The sequence below is a fragment of the Lucilia cuprina genome, chromosome 4 (assembly GCF_022045245.1).
Source record: "Lucilia cuprina isolate Lc7/37 chromosome 4, ASM2204524v1, whole genome shotgun sequence".
Lineage (NCBI taxonomy): Eukaryota > Metazoa > Arthropoda > Insecta > Diptera > Calliphoridae > Lucilia > Lucilia cuprina.
Genome location: NC_060952.1, coordinates 15,290,836 through 15,313,607, shown reverse-complemented (window position 1 = coordinate 15,313,607; position 22,772 = coordinate 15,290,836). Strand labels below are relative to the sequence as shown.

At 26.3% G+C, this 22,772-nt stretch overlaps 1 protein-coding gene across 1 annotated transcript; it reads left to right on the top strand.

The window, feature by feature from the left end:
• The first annotated feature begins 432 nt into the window (after positions 1-432).
• LOC111681597 (protein suex-1) lies at positions 433-1,007 on the top strand. Its single transcript, XM_023443453.2, has one exon. It carries the CDS (start codon positions 597-599, stop codon positions 921-923), a length of 327 nt encoding a protein of 108 aa, XP_023299221.2. The 5' UTR covers positions 433-596; the 3' UTR covers positions 924-1,007.
• Positions 1,008-22,772: the final 21,765 nt, after the last annotated feature.

Below are 22,772 nucleotides of genomic sequence, written 5' to 3'. Positions count from 1 at the left end.
ACAAAAACGTTGTTTACTAGACAAATTAAATTTACCAATACATATGCAATTGTTAAATATTTGTATTAACTGCGTTTCCAATAACTGACCACAAAATACATATTTCCAATATAGTACATGTATGTGTAAATTAAAATATAAAAACAATTTCTAGATGTTGATTTTCGCAATAAATATAATTTTGTTTTTTAAAAATTGTTCATCAAAATACATACATACCATTAAGTTTATTTGCACTAGTGAATCGTAGATACTACTTGCGATCAACAATAATAATTTACTAAATGGATTTGTAAAATTTATATGAGCATTCGTATGTAAATATGTGTGTGGTATGTGCGTGTTATTGTTATTTTGGGAATCACAAACGTCACTTAAAAAAAAAATAATACAAATTCTCACTTATTAGTACCTAGTATTAGACAGTTGTATAAAAAGCATGTAGGTGTCTACAACACTCGTCATACGTAAAAGTTAAGGTTGCGAGTTAAGAACATTCTTAAACAAAACCAAGTCGGTGAATTTAACAAAAAATAAAAAAATAACAAATAAACAAAATTTACGAAGACGTGCTAATTTTTATAAAATAACACAAAATGCGCTCTCTATTATTGTTTACAATTTTTGTCTGCTTTTTGGCCTTGGCCTGGTCTGCTGCTGTGGCATCACAACCTGAACCAGAAACTGCAGCCGTCGAAACTTTATTAGATGTAGATACAGGTGTTGATGACAACAGCGATGAGAGTGTTCGTCAAGCGCGTCAATTCTTTGGTGTTGGCTACTATGGTCGTCCCTATTATGGAGGCTTTGGCGGTTACCGTCGTCCCTACTATGGTGGTTATTACGGCGGCTACGGTCGCCCTTACTATGGCGGTTATTATGGTCGTCCATACTATGGAGGTTATGGCGGTTTCTATGGTTAATATTTCTTAGTAAATTATTTCGTTGTATTTTGTAAATAAGAGTTTTAGTTCTAAGAAAATAAAATAATAAAATATTTAAATTTATATTATTTTTGTTTAAATTGTTTAATAATAAATAATAAATAAAACAATTAAATAGTGATGACATTGAAGGCAAGTACTTACAACGCTCGCTTAAAAATAGCGAGTTAGGAAAGTACATACTATGATTGTCTGCAAGTAAGAAGTTCATTAAATAATGCAGGCAGGATCTATTAATCATTGAAAAGTAAGCTGTTGAAAAAGTATATTTTTTTTGGATATTTTTCCAAAGAAAAATTGGGATTTTTTTTAATTTTCAAATCGAAAACATTTTTGCCTTGGCACCGATCAAATCTAATAGTCTGCAATTAACTAAAATTGGGATTTTTAAATTCCTATAACTTAGAAATTTTATAGATATGTAGTCGATTTATAAAGGGTAAGCTAAAGATTTTTAAAACCCACCTCATTTGTAAGATATCGAGTCATGAAATTTACCAAAAAAAGAACTGTTTTAGGTCAAATAACAGCGCGAAGAATCCTTTATTTATAAAAACTGTTCTGGCATCTGTGAGCCCAATCCGTCGACTTTCCCTTTACACATCCCACCCCGTATTAGTCCACTGTTGATCGCTGTCATTTTAGGTTTTTTTAATTTATTTGTTATCAAAATATCTAATAACGCAAAAAACAGTTAATTTTTGGACACGTTTGATATATGTTTATAATATTTAAAAAAATTAAATGTATATAACATTTAGCAATTATTTTAAACAATTAAATGTCTACAAAGTTCGGCAATTTATTTAAGTTAACTGAGCGTTTAACAGATAATCTATAAAATGAACATATAAATCTCACACACCATAAAAAAATTAGAATTATTTAAATTCCATTTTTGATTTAAACACCTTCCGTTATTTTCGGAAAATCAATATACCTGATGTGAAATAGTCATTGAACTTAATATTTCGTAAAGTACAGTACTTATTAAAAAATTTTCAAAATTATCAAAAAACAGTTAATTTTTGAGCACATTTTAAGCGTGTTAATAATAACATCCAGCAATTAAATGTCTACAAAGTTTAACTAAATAAACGTTTAATAAATAATCGATCCAATGTCTATATGAATCTCATAAACCGTAACAAATTAAAAAAAAAACTTTAATGTACGTGTATATGATTGAATTAGTTAATTTTTTGGAAACACCTAAAATTATGCAAAATTTATCAAATGGAATTGTTAATATAACAATAATTGTTTTTATATTGAAAGTTATTAATTTTAAATAAAACTGCTTAATTAATCTCACATCCATAAATTTAATCTTTACTAAATATTAAAAAAATATACTACTTACTAACTTAATATTTGCTTTATGCAAAGAAAAATATCAAAATACCTTAAGTATTCAACAAACAATTTTCCTAGAATGTATTTTATGAATTTGCCCATTAAAACCAAATCTCTGTATCATTATGTCAAGATGCTTGAAAAAGTAGTCAATTTTATTAAGAAGAATTATTCGAGAAAAAGTTTCACCCCAACTTTTGTATTAACACAACATATTATAAACCTGCGAAAGAACATTATTTATGTACATATATTTATTACCTAATAATAATATATGTTTTTATATTATTTGTATTTAACTATATAGAACACACAATTGGCATAAAAAAAACTTTTGCTGCGTAATCCCTGTTGACATAATTAAATCACTTAAAACTACTTATGCTTACACTACTTATACCATTTTATTGGGAGAAATGGTTGGGTGGGTTAGTTAATAAAATAAAGCAAAATGAAAAAAATATGTAAGAAACTATAGACAAAAAAAGCACAAATATTAGAAGGCAAACATTCAAAAATATTTGTATGTAGTATATCAGTGCATGCAAACAGAATACATACTTAGAATTTGTATAAGTTTTATACAAATTGAAAAGTAAGTCATACCTTTGGGAGATCATAAGGTTGTAAGTAGTTTTAATAATTAATAAATGTACAAGTTAAGGTTAAGATTGGTGGTTTGTTCAGGGCCTTTTTTAATATGTCCGTTTGACATTATAAGCAGTGTTGCTAGGTTAGCATTTTTAAGACTAAATTTAGCCTTTTTATTTACCATTTAGCCTCAAAATTTATGTCTTAGCTTTTGGCTTTATCTAGCCTTTTTTGTGCTTTCTTATTTAGCCTTAAAAAGGCTAAAATGTGTGAATTATATATAAAAGAATTTTTAAAGTTTTTTTTTTTTCAAAACATTCAGATTTAAAAATTTTAAAAGTTTTAGTATAAAGTGGGTTACTTGTTTATTATATTGGATTTTTATTATAATTAGAGTAAATGTTATGTAAATGAGCTACAATTTTAGACAAAATAATTTTAGATTCTTACGAACAAAATTAGACCAATCCAAAAAATTTATATTTTTTTGGCAATTACATTGTCCATTTATTGGAACACAATATATCGTAAATTTGAACATAACACGAATGCGATCATGGACTTATTGTAGGACTTTCGAAAGTCTTTGGATTATGGTAGGGAATGCCAACTATTATATTTCACTTGTTTTATTACAGATTTTTAAGCAATAAAAGTTTAACCTTTTTCTAGCCTTATTTAAAGTCTTTTTCTGGCCTTTTTTAATGTCCGAATTATTTTTTTTTCTGAACTAACCAACTAACTAACTAACAAACTAACTAACTAACTAACTAACTAACTAACTAACTAACTAACTAACTAACTAACTAACTAAATAAATAACCAACTAACTAACTAACTAACTAACTAAAATAATGTTGAAACAATTTCGTATATATTAGGCATGTATTATTTTCAGTCCAATTATGTGAAATATTCGAACGATTTAATTCGTTTTTGATCGAAATATTGCGTGTGACAAATTTTAACGATCTGTACTTTGACTAACGTACGGGCAAGACTTCTAAGCCGGTTAGTGTAAATATATTTGTAAATACTTCAGGCCCTAAGATAACTTCAAATCCACTCCTGCAACCCATTAAAATGCGCGATAATTTAATACATACAACAGCACCAGAGTAGCAGTAGTAGTAGTTTGTGCTGAATACTCTCGCACAAAACTTCACAAATCAAGTTATGTAACATTTACAAATTACATAACATACACATATTGAAACGGTGTGATTATTATTACAATGATAAAGTAGTATGTAAACTAACAAACTAACTACTTACAAACAAACAGATATTGAATGAACATTTTTACATATCTAAAGGCACTTATGTGCATAGCAGTACGACGATACTTGTAACTACATCATAAAATGATGTATGATGCATAATTTTTGCTGGTTTAGCTTGAATGCCATTTTTTTCGTTGCCAGAGTACACGGTGAAAGTTTACATTATATATTTTTTTCTTTTTAATCCCAACTGTACAAATACACATATTTCCAAAATGCTAATAACTTAGAAAGAATGACGAAAGTAAGCAAAGTTTTTAATAATCTGACTATTAGGTCGCAACTAAATGAGGATGAACATATTTCCACTTCGGTTTATTGGTGTTGGGAGTAAAAAAATATTAAAAAAATTCCACAATTTTTCATTATATGTACATATGTATAAAACCACCAAAAAATGGGCGATCATATCATGTCCACTCCCACTTGCTATGTTAATATTAATTTTGGTATTATGTATGAAAATAAATAAAGGGCATTATAAACTGTTGTTAGCCGAATTTAACTTTAATAGCACAGTTTTCTAAAATTAATATTACAGTTAGTAAATTTGTGTACATGGACCATTTCGTAGTAAAATGCTACACAAAAATATTTTTAGTTTTAAGATAACAATTGACTGTCTTAAGCAGATTAATCACATAATTTTAGTTTTTAATTCCTAATATTTATTACAAGACAGTTTATTCCTAGCATTTCACTAAATCATTCATTTGAGTGTAAAATTCCTCATATGACAGAATTTCCTTTACAAAAACAACAACATGCATACGTTCATAAACAAATTCAAAATTTGTTTGCCTAAAAGCGAAGCATGTGTTAGAGAAGATTTTCTAATATTTTTTCGTCTTTTATCGTGAAAATTAGCTATTACACATGAGTATGAGCTTGTGTATGTGCGTCTGATAATACTTACAAGCGGCAGTGTTATATTCGGCTATGTCGAATCTTACATACCCACCATCAAGGCATATTTAAGTTGTAAATTTCGAAAGTTGGCCCCTATCCATACTTAAGTCCTGATTTACTCTTTCATTATTTTAATGTTGAGTTGATTTATCAAATATCGGTATTAGATGATGAGTTTTGGAATAAAATTTTCAAAGAGTCTTGTTCCAATTATGGATTGAACAGTACTGAATTGAAAATAATGATGATCATTTATCCGTTTTGAGCGATTGACAATAAACATATATTCTTTAAAAGGGGTTTAAGGAGGGTTTGTGTTATTTATGGACCGATCCTCATATATTTCGTACATATAATACTTTTTTATACCGAATTAAAACGCATGTGGCGGTCAAGAAACTAAAAGAGCCCAATATCTGCTTTTAATTTTATCGCGATTGCCTTGTGGATATAGCCAAAGTGGATAAAGCCAAAAGTCTTAGAATCTTATAAGAATTCAGATTATATTCTTAAATACTTTGTGGTTCTACAAACGAAATAACGCAATCAACATACGTTTTTATCTTTTTGATTATGGGTAAAATAAAAAATAACAAACAAAATAATGCCTAATTAAGAGTTTTAGTAATAACGCAAAGTAAATAACAACTAAAAATTAAAGTTAAGAAATGTAAAACTTTTTCTAATGTTTTATGTTTTAAAACCCATATGAGTTTAATATCGTACAAACATGCGAATATGAGATATATTATATATATATATATATATTAATATATATATATATATATATATATATATTATATATATATTATATATATATATATATATATATATATTATATATATATATATATATATATATATATATATATAAATATATATATATATATATATATATAAGAGTGACCCAAGAAACAGACTTTTTATAAATCACATGCACTGACGAACTAAGTACTGAGATAAATAAAAAATATTGGCCTCATTAGCGAATGAATATCTTGATTTCAGATTTCGGAAAATATAATTAAAATGTTGATCCACTTTCGTGACATTTCTAACAAAAAATTATTTTTTATTTATTTTTTGTTTAGTACATTAAAACTAAACATTCGAGAAGTATTTCTAAAAAATGGCCCATGGGACTCCCTAATATGTACATATATATATGAATCAGTAATAGAAAGTAATTTAATCGTAATTGTTAAATTTGTATATCGACCTCCCTTACTAAAACATTTTAAATTAAAAATGTGGGAAATTATATGTATATTTATAACCCATTTCTGGGTAACGGCATTTTAATTTATTTGCAAATTTACAATTTAACAACTGATAATCTTTATGTCCTTATGTTGGTAAGTTCCAAAAATACTGGTCATACAGCCACCTTAAAGTATACCAATCATCTTAGAATCACTTTCTGAGTCATGTTGTTTGCATTCGTCTGTCTGTCCTTGTAAACAGGTCATTATTTTCAATATATTTTTATGAATTTTAGTATATAATATTATTTTGACCCAAGGACGAGGCCTATTAAAAATATTCTGGATAAATAATTTTAATGTAGACTTAAAGCGCTTAACCAAAATGGTAGAGATGATAAATTAGTATTTAGATGAAATTATTATTAGTATTGACACTAGAAGCATTTCTTGCTGCATTTTTTTAAATTAAATATTATTCATAATCTTTGGCAATGTAAAAATTTTTAAACATAATTTTTTGAATCATATAAAATTAATAACTTACAAAACTAAATTTAAGTTTATCTTCTCATATGTATTAATAAATTGCTTCAACAGAACTTTTAATTAACAAATTCTAACATTATAAAGTTTTTGATAATTAAACATCAAATTAATTTTTTTACAAAATAATTTACAATTGTTAAACAAAACCAGACAGCCAGGACATCAATATTAATCGGCTTTTCACAGGAACACAACAATAAAATAACAAAATATGCAAAATTGTAAGCATTTTATTTATTTTCTAAAACTTTTAATTTACATTTTTTCTTAAAACTAATAATCATATTACAACTGTCTGTACATATGTATATTCCTTCAATAAACCATTAATAACTTTACAATGCAATTATGAAGAGTTTTACATACAAAATGTTCTGTTTAATGCAATATATTAAATTTTTAAAACGTCTTTTTTCGCCTCATAAAATGGGAAAAAGTAATTTAAATTTTATTATAAGAGGCATTACTAAAGTAGTACTTAGGGTAGTAAGAAGTTACTTAAGCTGTTACCCAGCTAGCATTTTTTGAAATTTTTGATCACATTCGAGTCATTTATGATTTTTCCGTACGATTAAATCATAAATGATACATTCGTCGGGAGAAAATGGTACCCTACCCGCGACTTTTCTAAATGAGTCATTTTTGATCCCCACTTCTTATCAATTATGACTAATTTTTTAATCTTATTTAAGTTATTGAGTTATTTTCGAATCATATTATAGTCATTTTTGAATCTTTTCTGAGTAATTTTTATGTTTGTTACAGATAAATAAAATACAACAGAAAATAGTTTTTGATCTTTCCACTGTGCGAAATTTAACTACCAACTAAATTTTTAAACAATAATATTTCAAACACCTGAATGACCTATTTATGATTGGTATACATTTTGTTATTGTTTTTTCAAATAAATCCGATTTTAAACCTTAATTAGAATTATTTAGACTTAATTTAGTGATTAGTGGCCCAAATATCTTCCGTAGAAGATCATTAAACATATTAAATTATTATATTATGTCAATTTCCTTGACAGAAAATCGTATTTATAAATATCACACAAATTCAAATACATACACATTTAATTTTATAAACGAAATAAGAATTATGTCAACTCTTTTTAGGCCACACAAAATGTTTTGCTAACTCTTTTAAAAGAGTCTTTCCTGAGCCCCATTTCTAATCAGTTTCGACTCATTTTGAATTGTTTTTGAGTCATTTTTAAGTGTAAGTTTACCTATTTCATTACAAACAAAAACAAATACATAAGGAACAATTTTAGATCTTCCAACTGCTTGAAATATGACCACGAAATAAGTTTTTTAAAACCATCACATTTTAAACATGATATTTAAAATGCTGACATATTAGTGTTGAAAGTTGCACCTATCTGGTTTTATAAAAAAAGACAATTTGTCTAATTTCACTAATCAAGCGTTAACTGTTTTTTAAATTGTTAAAAAATTTGAATAAAACAATAAAAATTGATGTCAATTTTATGTTTTTATGTTTTAGATAAATTTAAATGTCAACAATTAATTGTAATTGCTTAATTACTCAAGTGTAAATCACACTAAAGTAAATAAAAATATTTTTATTGCATTTGGCCATAATTAAAAAAATATACATATTAATTTATTAGTAAATAATGTATCATAACACAGTGCTACAAAGAAAATCAAGACTATAGTGAGATTATAGTTAAAACTATAATGAGATTTTAGTCAAAACTATAGTGTGACTATAGCCTCAACTATAGTGAGACTATAGTCGAGACTTTAGTGCGACTATAGTCGAGACTATAGTGCGTCTATAGTCAAGACTATAGTCGAGACGATAGTGCGAATATAGTCAAGACTATAGTGCGATTATAGTTAAGACTATAGCAGTACTACATTCAAGACTATAGTACTACTATAGTCATGACTATAGTACGACTATAGTATGGTTATAGCGAATAATATAGTGACAATACTAAAGTAAAACCGTATGCAAGTTATGGTTATGGTAAGACTATAAGGGCATAATATTCGCTTTATGGGATGGAAATGGGATATCTATCAAAAAAATATTTTTTTAACTTAAAAATAGGCTATTTTCAAATCGATTTTTTTACTTGAGACGAAATTGCCCATATATTATTTTAATTTTGTAGCCCTATGTTATTAATTCATCAACGTCATTACTATTGTATATTTTATAAATTAAAAAATATTTTCATTACAAAAAATACACACATACAACGTATGTATTATGATTATAAAACAAGTTCAAATTTAAAAATATTTTACAAACAAGAGTCATTCACCTCAAGTTAAGTTGTTATATTTTAATACGATGACTAATAAAGAAACCGTAGATAAGTTGAGATAACTAGAAAAAAATTTAATTGAACTGTAATGTGCAAAAAATTAATACAACAATTTATTATTTTAATATGAAGCTGCATGGGGATAACATTTAACACAACATTCACTTAGGTTAGGTTACGTGGGTAACTCGACAGTTACCGAGTTCACTCGAAGCTCTTGGGCTATTCTTTTATGTTAAGATTTGGGTTACATAGAAGATGTTGTACCAACTCCTATTCTTCCTTATCTAAACAAATTGAACAGTAGTTAAAATGTTGTCCAATCATACAATGGCCATTATTTATACCAGTGACAAGCCTTACCGCGTTCTTAGTAAAAGACAACAGAGTCCTAGTCCTATTCTTTGTTAGAGTGATCCAGAGCAGTTCTAAAAGTGATGTATCTATTTTGATAAGGTCACCGGGGGGACCCTTTCGTAACGCATTTATCAGATATTTCACTTTTCCGGATGCCTTCATGTCCTGATATTCTACATCCCATATAAAGATCCTATCTGAAAATGACTTTAACGTAAATAACTCGCTTAAAAATATCAGTATATCAACTAAGTTCTATATAAACTGGTTTTCAGGAACAATTTGTTTCACTTATTGCAAACATTAAAAAAAATCATAAAATCACTTCTAAAACAGAAGCATTCTAATTTTTTGCTTTGCAAAATATAAATTTTTATAAATTCCAAAAAATAGTAAAAGACGTGTTCCAATTACAACAAATCTTTTGATTTAGTATTTGTTTGCAAAATATTAATTTAAATCTTTGTTCATAATAATAAACGATGTGTAAAAAGTAACAGTATTATATTCTTTGAATATTCGATTATTCGACAAAAATTGTTCAAATTATTCTTTATTCTAAATTGGATATTTTTATTCGTTCGAAGAAAAACAATTTTTTTCTATTAATCGAATAATTTTTATTCGAATGACAACCCACCTGAAAGCCATATAAACTCAACGTGATCTTTTCAGTTGTACCGATGATTAAATACGTATAATTACTTAACATTTTTCATTTTACATATCTAAATACTAAGTTTAAAGTTATATATAAGTATCAAACCTAAGCTTTTAAATTTATTAATCCCGATGTTGCTACATGTCAAAGGTTTAGAATCACATGTTATAAATGAATTTTATTATTTACAGCTTTATAAAGAAATTTATTAGAAAAATATCACTTAAAAAATCTTTCTGGCATCCAATTGTAGTTGAAAATGCATACGCAGATACAAGTTTGCATAGAAATCATTCCATCATATTTTTTAAGTAAATATCGTGAACAATATTTATTTTTCTTGAAATGTTGTGCAGTAGTAGTACATACTATTTGTTATTATTACTATCATGTTTTTTTTGTCATTCGAGCAAGAAATTTAATGTATACAAATAACATAAATACAAACATACATAGTATTCATATATACATATTTATGCACATATATTCACATTGAATACATTTGAATATTTACCCTCAGTATATGAGCACACATACATATATGTTTTCTTTCTTTAAAATACGTCACTAGGTTGATAGTTTTAACAACAAACCCCGAACGGTACACATTCACTTTCGAATTCGTAATGTTTATTGCAGTTAACGTATTTTTCTTTTTCCCAGTTTCATTGTTGTTGTCCTTTTTGTTGCCGCTCCTGTTTGTTGTCGTTGTTGAAATCTCAGCCAAATGATTCAAACCTCCAACACAAGTTGACATTTATACAGATTTATGCAACATTAGTTAGTAGTTCTAGTAGCTGTGGCAGTAAAAGTGATGTAGATGCACAAGATTTCGTTAAATCTATGCATGAAGAAGAAATGTATAGTAATACGTATGCATGTATTTATGTATAGATGAAATAGTATTAGGTATCGTGTACTTTTTTATGTATTTGAATCTATAGTGAAAGTATATCTTTCGAAATGAGGGGTTTCTGTATACAATAGGGGGCTACTTAATGACAAGGACCAATTTTGCGTTTACAAATATAAAAGTGGAGTAAATTATTAACACCCTTTTAATTATATAATTTAAACACCGAGACATTTGTGAACGTTATATATATTCTAGCATTTGTAATCTCAGGAAAATTGAATAGCTCATTAAACCACAGTTGTTTTATTACGTTTCTCAATTGAATTGAAATATGGATATTATTTTCGAAGTAGCCAAAGTTTATAATAGGTCATTTGGCTTTAGGCTATCCTCAAGGATAACAAATTTTCTGCTTCCCTAATAAATTATACGCATACATCTATCACCTATTATTCATATATATATTTTAGTTATTGTACATTTATGTAACTATGTAAGTAGTGTATGTATCTGTATACATGTGTCAGTGTGATAAGAATATTGTATAAGCTTCTTTAAAATGCAAACAAGAATAGAGTTAACATTTGCTGCATAGCAATTAATCTTCAACATTTACATTTGCAAATAATTCTTCATTCTTCAAAGAAACACATTTAGACATACATATAACAAAATATATACATACAACGTGTACATTAGGGCGGTTATTTCTTTTACATTACGATAATTTGTAGAAAATTTTTTATAAAAGAGAACATTTTGCAATGGAAAATGTTCATAAACCGAAAATTTACAAGAAGATCCGAATTAAAAATATGGTTGAGTAAATCCCATAAGACATATTGGTATAATGAAACTGTGGTAGAACTTTAATGATCCTATGATTTCCTTAAAATGAGCAAGTCTGAGGTTAGTATGTTGGTAAGTATTATGAGTTGATACACTGGAATACGGGCACAACTACAAAAGATTGGACGTGCGGATTCAGAAGAAACTGAAGCATCTGGACAGGAGTTTGAAACTCTAGAGCACTTTCTTTGCCACTTTTAGGTTTTCGTCGAAGTTATCCAAGTATCTTAGGAGTGATGTTATTCCGGAAATAACATTCCTCACTAACACTGCTTGAAAAAATCTTAAGAATTATATTCAGAAAATTGAGTTTCTGAACATTGAAAGGAAATACATTCATTAATCAATTGTTTTCTTCTGCTTCAATGACAAGGAGTGTAATTACTTGTATTTATATAACAACTTACTTCTCAATCATAGTGCTTATATCCTTCATTTTATTTCAGTATTATTATAATGACTTTCATATAATAAAATACTTAATTGGTTTATTTTTTTGTTAACTGAGAAAACAAGTAGTGGGCAAAGTTGAACATTTGGGTTTTCGCCTATTGGCTCTAGTAAAAATTGCCCGAAATTCTGCAGATAGCCATTTCTTCACTGTTTCCAATTTTTTAATTATTTTTGTTAATGTCTAATTAAGAAAGAAACACCCTAATTTACAGATTTATATGTTTATCTTTTTATGTATGTAATATACTGCATACACAAATATGTAAAAAAATTAAAAAAAATGTATATAGAAATGTAAATTTGAATCTTCATATAAATCAGTTTTTTTTCTAAAGAGACTCATGAAGGAAGTAATGCAAACATAAAATTTATGCAACGTCAACAACTGCATCTCCCTTTAATAGTTGTAATTGTACTTCTCACCTCCATTTTGAGGAGAATTGACATTTTAACTATTACAATTAATATGTATAAAAAATTTTATAATTTTTTATCGCTATTATAAAATTTCCTTTAATTATATAAAATTTAAATGCATTAAAGTCTATGAATTTAAAAAAGTTTACCACTATTGACATTCTGGGCAGGAAACCAAATCCTCTAATCAATAGACCCAACACAGAAAAAATTATCGGTAGTTTATTTTCAATTAACATGTTTTAATTTTCTTTATTTTTTATTTAAACAAATTTTTATTTGTCCTAATTATCTCGTTTTTTGAAACTGTTTGAAACTAAAGTGTAAAATTTTGATTAAATTTTTAATTAATTCAATTAATTTTTTAATGGATTGAAAAAATTTTTCTGGCCTTCTTTTCCATTTTAGATTTATTTTTTATATTTTATTTTGAATTTTTGTGCTAGCAATATTTATAATTCTTAAATAGTCAATAAAATTTTAGGTATATAATATTCAAGTTTCTTTACAATTTATGAAACACTTTATATGTTAAATTGTGTCAATAAAGTGAAAATTTTTGTAAATGCTAACGCATTGTTAAAGGTCTAGTATTCCTTTAACGTTGTGTGTAATCGATTAATAATTTGATTGTTTTAATCACCTGCTTAATTGATTTTTAAAAAATTCTCTATCAAATAGTTTAATTTATTTGATTAATAAATTAATAACAAATCAATTTTATATTTATTAAATATTTAATTTATAAAATTAATGAATTAATCAATTTTAAATCTTGTCTCAATTATTGACATTAATTGTTATGATTAATTCGTTATTTGGAAGAAAAATAAATATTTTTATTTTTTTACAAATTTGGTAATTGATATCATCATTTTGGTTATAGGTGCAAAACTTGTTTGATACAATTATTTTGATAATTAAAACTCATTTTCAGTTTTTTCTGTGAATTGTAAATATTTGTTATATTTTTATTAATTTTAGAAATAATTTCATTTCAATTATGTATTTTAATAATTCAATTTTAATAAATATTTATGTATTTATAAAAAATTATCAACTTGTTACAACGGCCTTAATTTTTTACAATTTGTAATAATTATACAAACCTACATACATTTGTTTGTAACTTTCACAAGGTCATCAAATTGTTTTTAACTATTATAACAAACGTAAATATAAAATTAAATAACCTGTTAATTATTTAATGGTTTAAATAATTAATCGATTAGTGCTTTTTTATAAAAATAATTTAAATTCACTTAAATATTTAAACGGTTTTTTATCTCTGGCGTTAAAAATAAACTGTTATTGACCTGATTTTATTAGAGTCAAATTATTTACTATGTATGTATATTCAATACGGTATTTATAAATAAATTTTAAATTAAAACTATTTTATGAAAACATTTCAATTGCAAAAAATAACCAAAATAATAATAACATAATACGCTAACTTACATACATATGGATGACATTTAATTGTGATTTAGGTTAATTATGGACGAAATTCATCAGAATTTGAGAGTGTGTTTAAAATCAAATTAATCACACTCTCACACACCAGGACAGGCTAACCGACAAACAAAAACAAACAAGAAAAAACAAAATGGTAAAATCAATAAATCCTCATCTTTTTTTTAATGTTGGGTATAAAAATAAAATACATCTACGACTGCTCATACGTACAGACGTTTGGAAATTGAAAATAAATTTAGAACTTTTTGAAAATATATAGAAATAAAGTTAAATTAAAATGTAAACAAAATTCATTTTAGTATTTGTATGTAAAAATGTAATAATATTATCGTATTTGTATGGAAAATTTATGAAATAAACTAAATTTTCTCTGAATACTCATTAAGTTACATTAATTGGCAACAAAAACTAAAAATATCAACAACAAAAATATTATTTACATTTGCATGCATAGAGTACAGTAAGTGATTAAATTATAATGACAAATTTTGTCATATTGATGTGATTTTCCTAATAAAATGAAAATTTTTAATTTAGTAAAATAATCATAGAATATTTCTTATAAATCTACATCACTATAGTTTCTACAGTATTATGAGCTTGAGCTGATGTTCGTAAAACAATAAATTACTAGTGTTACATTCTAAATCGATTAAGTTATGTCCATCTGTGTGTCACATCTTTTTGCGAAATTTTCAAAATAATTTCATGAAATTTACTCGTAGACTTGACCCTCTTGAATAGTCTTAAAATCGGATCATTGTTTCAGCTAGCCTCCATATAATTGTACTTCAGTAAAAGGGCTTCTGAGCGCACATTGTTGGAGCTGAGGTGTTTTTGAGTTTATTGATTGTCACTGTCGCTTACAACCGTATACAAATCACCCACCCACGAAAAAGCCTTTAATGTTTAAGTATCTCAACAAAAATCTGCAAAATTTTGTTTTAAAAAATCGGGCCCAATTTGATCCTACAAACTGCATACAAACTCCACTTCAAAAATTGACTAGAAGGTCTAACTTTGCAGAAAAATAAAATATAAACCAAATTTTACCAAAACTTATAAGGATAGGGTCATAATAATCCCTCTTGCAGAAAGTATTTTTTGTCAACAAATTGTGAACATATTCCGGAATTAAAAAATAATTCACAGTTTTAAAATACTGGTGTAAGGCTTCATATGGTCGTCAATGTCCGACTATATCTTCATACTTATTAAATTTTGACAAGGGGTCAATTTTTTTTTGATAATATTCTATTTATTTAAACAATAAAATTTTATAACAGTAATCTTATCTCTATAAGTTGCCTGACTAAAAATTCTAAAAAAAATATATTTTTTTTACAAACTAAATACTGGGGAAAAAATTACAACATTTTTTTATGAATAGCAAATGTTTGCAAATTATTTATAAAAAGTAAATTTGTGAAATATTACAAATATATATAAATCATTTTTATTATTTGAAATTTTTTTTACCAAAACAACTTATTTACAACTGGTTATAATTCTGTATTCACGTACTGTAATTCAATTTACATTCACAAATGTTCAGTCATACATACATTTCAACGTATTAAATATTTCTTAGTTTTATCTACTGCTTCTACAATATTTTTGATTATTTCTCTGCTTAAGTCAAATGAGTTTTTGAAAAACTTAATTTTCATAATTATAAATGCAAGCAATTGACATCATTTTGTAATAGAAAATTATGCAGGGAAATAACTAAGTTTATGTTGTTTTTATAATGAAAATACTAAACAACATCCTTAAGCGGTAAATATACAATATTTAAGTAAAAAGAAGTTTTTCTTTTTTTTGTAGATATAGAATTATATTGTATAAGTTCTATTCGCACATTATTAAGATGTATAAAAAGAAATTTTAAATTATATTATAACAAGTTCTTTTAAGTTGGGTTCGAAGAAATATAATTTGTGTTTTTTTTTTTTTTTTGGCAAAAAATTGTATATAAAAATAGCTTATATATGAAAAGTTTTAAGTGAAGTTTCTTTAAACAAAAATAATGTTAAAAAACATAGAAAAAAACAAAATGTCATTGCCACTGAATAATATATTCAATGCATTGAAGTGTTATGTCGAATACTTTGAAAAGATGTTATTTATAGAGTTAATTATATTGAAAATATATTTATAACACAACATACATACATACATACATACATACATACATACATACATACATACATACATACATACATACAAATATATGTATTTGATAAAATAAATTGAAAAATATTTGCGCATTTTTACTCCTACATACAAATTTACATACTGGCAATTTCGTGTCAAAAGTACTATAAGATAAAGCTGTGATACACTGTTGTCAGATCTTACAACGTTGAAAGTAAAATGTTCACAAAATGTCTAACAATCCTGTAAACTTACTTGTTAGTAATTTTCTGAACATTATTTTGCCAATAACTTAAGATACGTGTAGAGATGTTCAAAATTGTACATTTTTGTTATACAGTTTTTTTTCTCAAATGAGAATTATCGAGAGCTATTTGTTTAATGTTTGCATGTGGCATAATTTCCAACCTTACAAACCTTGGTGAAAATTTTAACTAAAACTATGTTTTATGGCGGGGTCACTTGACACGAAACTGTCCATACGTATATTGTATGTATATATAAAAATAATATATTTGTTTGTTTAGTAATAAATTTTATGTTTGGTCTAAAAAATTAAATTTTACAAATCGACTGCAGAGAAATTCCTCTGAATGTTAGCATTTTTGTGTAAATTGACTTGTTAAAATTTTAAACAATTTCGATGTTCAAGTTCAGGGTTATTAAGGTATACAAATGAAATGTATTTAACAAAATCATTGTAGGTGGTAGGTACGTATGTTTATAAAAATATGTATAGATATTGTGTTTATACCCTACATCGGTGAGGAAGATAATACGCGTTTGTTGTTATTTTGACAAGATTGGTAAAATTTCAAATTTTAATTTTTTTTGTATTTTATTTTGAACTCTTATGCTATAAATGTTGATTAAAAAAATTAATAAAAATTGGAATTTGTTTTTATTAAATATTTAATTAATATAAATTATGAATTAATTAATTTTAAATCTTCCTTTCTCCCTCCCTGGATCCGCGCCTGATTAAATATCTAGATACAACTTACAATAAAAAGTAATGATTTAAAAAGCTTTGCACTACGTCTTCATTAGTGTTTTAACTTATAATTTTTACATGATGGGATTGGGGGCAAAAAAATGTAACTCATTATATTAGAGTACTTAATAGTAATGCTGGCGATATTTATAAGTCATTGAAAAATAAGTTGATTTTACATCCATATTAAGTCCATAACTCCAATATACATAAATCTATACACGAAAGTTTTTCATATATACTTGACCTTATGGTCGGATATGACCGGTTATATTTTTTTGCATTTACTTTTTATTTAAATATGTGTAAATTATATTAAAATTAATGTATTACTCATCATGATAACAATTATTGTTTACGCTTCTTTGAACAGAAATAAAAACAAAATGTTTGTAAAGTATTTGTCATTTGAAATATTAACAAAACAAAAAAGGTGAGACTTAAACATTTACTTGCAAAAAAATTTGAAAAAGCATTATAAAAATGTTTTATGAAGAAAGAGTTTATGAGAAATGTTTATCAAAGTAATAGATTTAATAGAAATTTGTATATAAATACTATTCTGCATTTCTGTTTTTTTTAATATTACAAATATAATTTTTAATTAATATTAGTAATCCACAACATGTGATACAATTATTATTAATATTTTTTTCATTTAATATTATTAAACAATAACCGTAATGATAATTATATACTTGTACAACAAAAATATATGATAATAATTTCAAAATCAATTTACACTTTTTTCATTTGGCAGAAGTTGAAAAATCTGAAATTGACATGGAGATTTTAAAGCAACTGAGTTGAACACTATGGCCGCAATGATCAGTATAAATAAACAAAATTTAATCATTTGTGTTAACAGTTTAATTTTAAAACTTTAACGTTAAGAACATAAAAATAATAACGCGTTATTTTGTATCTCTATTCTGATTTTAATACATGAAAACAAAAGAAAAAAATACAACTTTATACATTTGTAGTGCTTTTGGTTTCATTTGGTTTTTTTTCGTTGTTGAATTTTAATTTGTGTGAGAAGTTCAACGAGAGTGAAAAATAAGAAATTAAAAAAATGCATAAAATATTTTTTAGTCGTATTGTCTTCATGTGCATTTTCGCTTTAACACATCATTTACCAACAATCTCTGCAAGTGCCAGTGATTTATCGTTATACACAATATCGTCCTCATCATCGTCGGCGACAACAACATCAAGTGCTGGAGTAGCAGCGACTGGCATTGCAACCGCAAAGTCTAGTGATGCTTCAACAAAAACAACGGATTTATTTGCCATTGAAAATGATGTTGCTGCTAAAGAGATATCGATTGCAGCATTATCGTCAGCTGTAGCATCATCATCGCCATTGTCGTCATCATCAGTTGAACACCAGGATAAGTTGGCAACACACCGTCAGACACGTTCTCTATTCTATTCATACCCCTATGGTGGTGGCCTCTATGGCAATTTGTACAACGGTTATGGTGTTGGCATTGGCGGCGGTGTCACTTATAATAATTATTATCCTTACTCCTCATACTTGTATTCATACACTCCCACATTCTATAAATTTTGGGGTGTTTATAATCCATATTATGGTTATCCACGTGTCATCTATGGTTGATAAAAATGGTTGATTGAATTTATACTGAACACACTGAACTGAACTGTATTGAACTGTGTGGATTTTATGTCTACAGGAGTTTTGGGCTTTGTATGAACGTACATATAAATGTCGTTATTTTACTTTTTTTTTGTATTTATTCATTTAAAATGAGATTATGTGTTTGTTTGTATTATTGAATAAATTAAAATTGTTAAATGGAGAAAAATGCCTACATACGATGCAAATATATTTTTTTTGTTTCAAGTGAGAAATGATTTTGGGTCATTGGCAGGTTTTCAAATTCAAAATGGAAATTTGTAAATGAAAAAGTTCACAATACTATAAATAGAGGAAAATGGTTCAAAATAAATATAGATTTCTTTATATGAGGATAAAAAAATAGTTGACCGATAAACCCAGCAAAACCTCGGCAATGATACTGTCTTATCATTAAGAATTTTATGCTGTGTGAAAACCTATATTTGAGCACAATAAAATATCTAAGCAGTATTGATGTGATTACCACAGTGGACTAATGAATGAGGTGTCCAGTTTCATATTTTGTGTGACCAACTTTTTTTGAGTAATATAAAACACCTTTTAACTCCATATTTGTAAGTTCTTATTTCAGTAGTAATTTTTTAGTAAGCGTAGTGAATACTTGCCTTCAATGGCATCACTGTGTTATAAATAACGTATAAATTTACGTTATTTAAAAAAATGCTGATATCAAATATGATTCGAACCATAAACGTTAGATAAATGCTTTAGATACTTGGACTAATTCTTTAGATAATTAGCTACAAGTCTCATTAAAAAAAATGAAATAATGTTATTGATAACGACCACTCATTACCAGGTAATATATTAAATAACTACATTATTTGATTACTCATTACTAAAATTTTAAGATTTTTTGCTGGGAAGTTGTTAGTTATCATTATTATTATTCCTACAACATCTTCCTTGTCAGAGCTATGAAGTAATCAACCGGCAGATGGACGGACATGGCTAGATCATCTTATATATACCTACTATAAAATGTTTATAATATTTTTACTGAAATATTCGTATTACACTAAATTTTATTAGCTCCTCTTAATACTATTTAACTACTTACATTCGTTATTACTCTAAAAAAATCTTCATATCAGATTTTAAATTATTTTCCATTGAAAATATATAAAATAAATATTTATGCATATGCAACCAATTAATGAATTTACTCATGTGTAGTATATACATATGTACACAAGTTCTGCAAACAATGTCTGCGTTCAATTAAGGTCATCGTACAGTTTGGTACGAATAAACCAATACGTATACGTTATTAAATTTTTCATTCAATATAACGCATCCTTAATTGAAATATTCCAAAGGATAAACAAATAATATTTCAGCGTTTGTCTTTAATAAAACTATTGAAAAACAAAACAAAAAACATTACCAAATTTTGTGAAATATCGTCAGTAAAGCCTCATAATTAATGGAAAATTGTTAAAACTAAAAAAACTGTAGTAGGCGTTTTACTATGATAGTTGTAATGTGTTTGTAATGAATGTAACTTGCAATGAAGAACATGTACTGTATGGTGGTATTTTTGACTTGATAATGTGGTTTGGGTAATAGTAACAAATTACCAAACACGTGATCAGTTTCGGTTTGTAGATGGTTAAGAAAAACATTATACATTATTTAGATTTTTTAATAAACCCATAAAATAGGAAGTTGTCACAAAAAAATGTTTTTTTTGTTCGGATTAGGAATTTTTATATAAATATTTTTATATGATTTTTTTAGGTCACTTTGGATCAAAACAGTGTTTTGATAAAAATTAACAAATAAAAAGAAATTTCATTTTCTTTTTATTTGTTAATTTTTATTGTCTATTCCTAAAATATATGAAAATACTCGTTGGGTTATTTGCGTACAATGATGATCCTTTATATTTATAGATCTGTTGATAGTTATTTATTGTTGTGTAATCCATACAGGTGTATATGGTTGTACATGGACAACTATTGTAATTAAAAAAAAATATCCTTATTTTATTACCTCCACAAATTCCCATTTTACGGACAGATATTGGCTGTTGTTTTTACGTTTAATTTTGCAAACATTTCATACATCATAAATTTACAAAAAATTACTGTCTTACATATCTATACTCAAACAATTAAAAAAGCATATAAATTTATAAAGAAAAATATTTAAGTATTTGATTACATACATATGAACTTAAGAGTGTTCCGTGGAATTGCCTTTTCAAGAATCACAAGTAATAGTACGTTTCAATCAATGCGTATTAATGTTGTTAACACGAAAATAGTAAAAATTATTTTAATACGAAATATTAAGAAATGATCTGCAATCTTTTTAAAATAGTACTCAAAAATACTGGAGTTTTGAGTTGACTACGAAAAAAAAATTGCAAAATGTTTTGAGAGTTCCTTAAGTCCACATTTGGTTATTTTGTTAGAAAAATATTTCAAAAAAAATTTTACATTTGATTTGTAATTTGATTTTGAAATTATTGTAGATATTTTTTTACATATGTATTGTATAGAGCTCAAGTTTTTAAATACGCATCGTATTCTTAAAGAAAATTGGTTTTCTGGATACTCTAATGTACATTTGCTAAACACACATACATATGTTCATATTTTATCGTTATTCATTCATTTAAAGTTTTTATTTTAATTCTTATGCCTTAAGCTTAATAAAGCCTTTTAATATCCTCTGTTAAATTAAAATAATTTAAATATGATTAACATGTCCTTCGTGTGATATACAAAAATACAATCTAGAAATGCTAACACTTATTCAACATAACTAATCCTTGTAAATTCTAAAAATAATATCCTTAAAGCAAATTACGTAATTTTTTTCTAAAGTTTATTCATGATATAAGAAAAAAAGGAAGAAGATTGCTTCTCGGGTCGCACTTATAAACATGGCTGTTGAAAGGCATTAATTTCCAAAAAGAACATTAAAATAGCAGAAGAATTTCACTATCATATCAAACTTCTGGCAGTTGTGATGAATTATCACACAGCCAAAACAAGTTTAACTGCCAACAAACTACAAACGACTGCCACTACTTACGCCAGAGACATTCCAATCTCGTAATAATAACGTCTTATTTACAATGAAATTTTAAGTCAAGGGTCAAAACTGAAGTGGATTTTGTCAGGGTTCATTGTGAATTCCATGAAATTGCATCCCAAAGATGAACAAGAAAAAACAACGCAAAACGAACATTTGTCACATTATTGCAGACGTGATACCGAGACATACTGATGCATGTGTAATCAAAATGGAAGTAAAAAAGTTGAAGCAGTTAAAGAAGATTTGGATATCGTCCTTGCTGTTATTGTGTGTAGTTCTTTTGTTGTTATTACTGCTGTTATAAAACAAGAAGGTCCTTATTGCGGAAAAAATAAAAAAATTGCGTGTAATCGCTTCATTTCTTGGATGTGTTGTCATATATTTATTATTACGTTTGTTTCTTCATTATAGCAAGGTTTCATTCATATGTACATTAGGATAGCCCTGTTTGAATGGAGAAAAATTGGGTACTTATGCTACAACCAAAAATTAAAGTTTGGTTTATTTTAACATACTTAACTCTCTATTATCAAACGAGTGTGTTCAGTACTTGAAATAATGTTTCAAATGAGTTAACATTATCCAAAAATAATATAATAATAATTCAAAAAAGGACTTTAGTATACTTTGACCCAGCTAAAAAAATAAATAAATAAGAACAAACAATTTTAGAATTAGTATCTTAAAATTAATT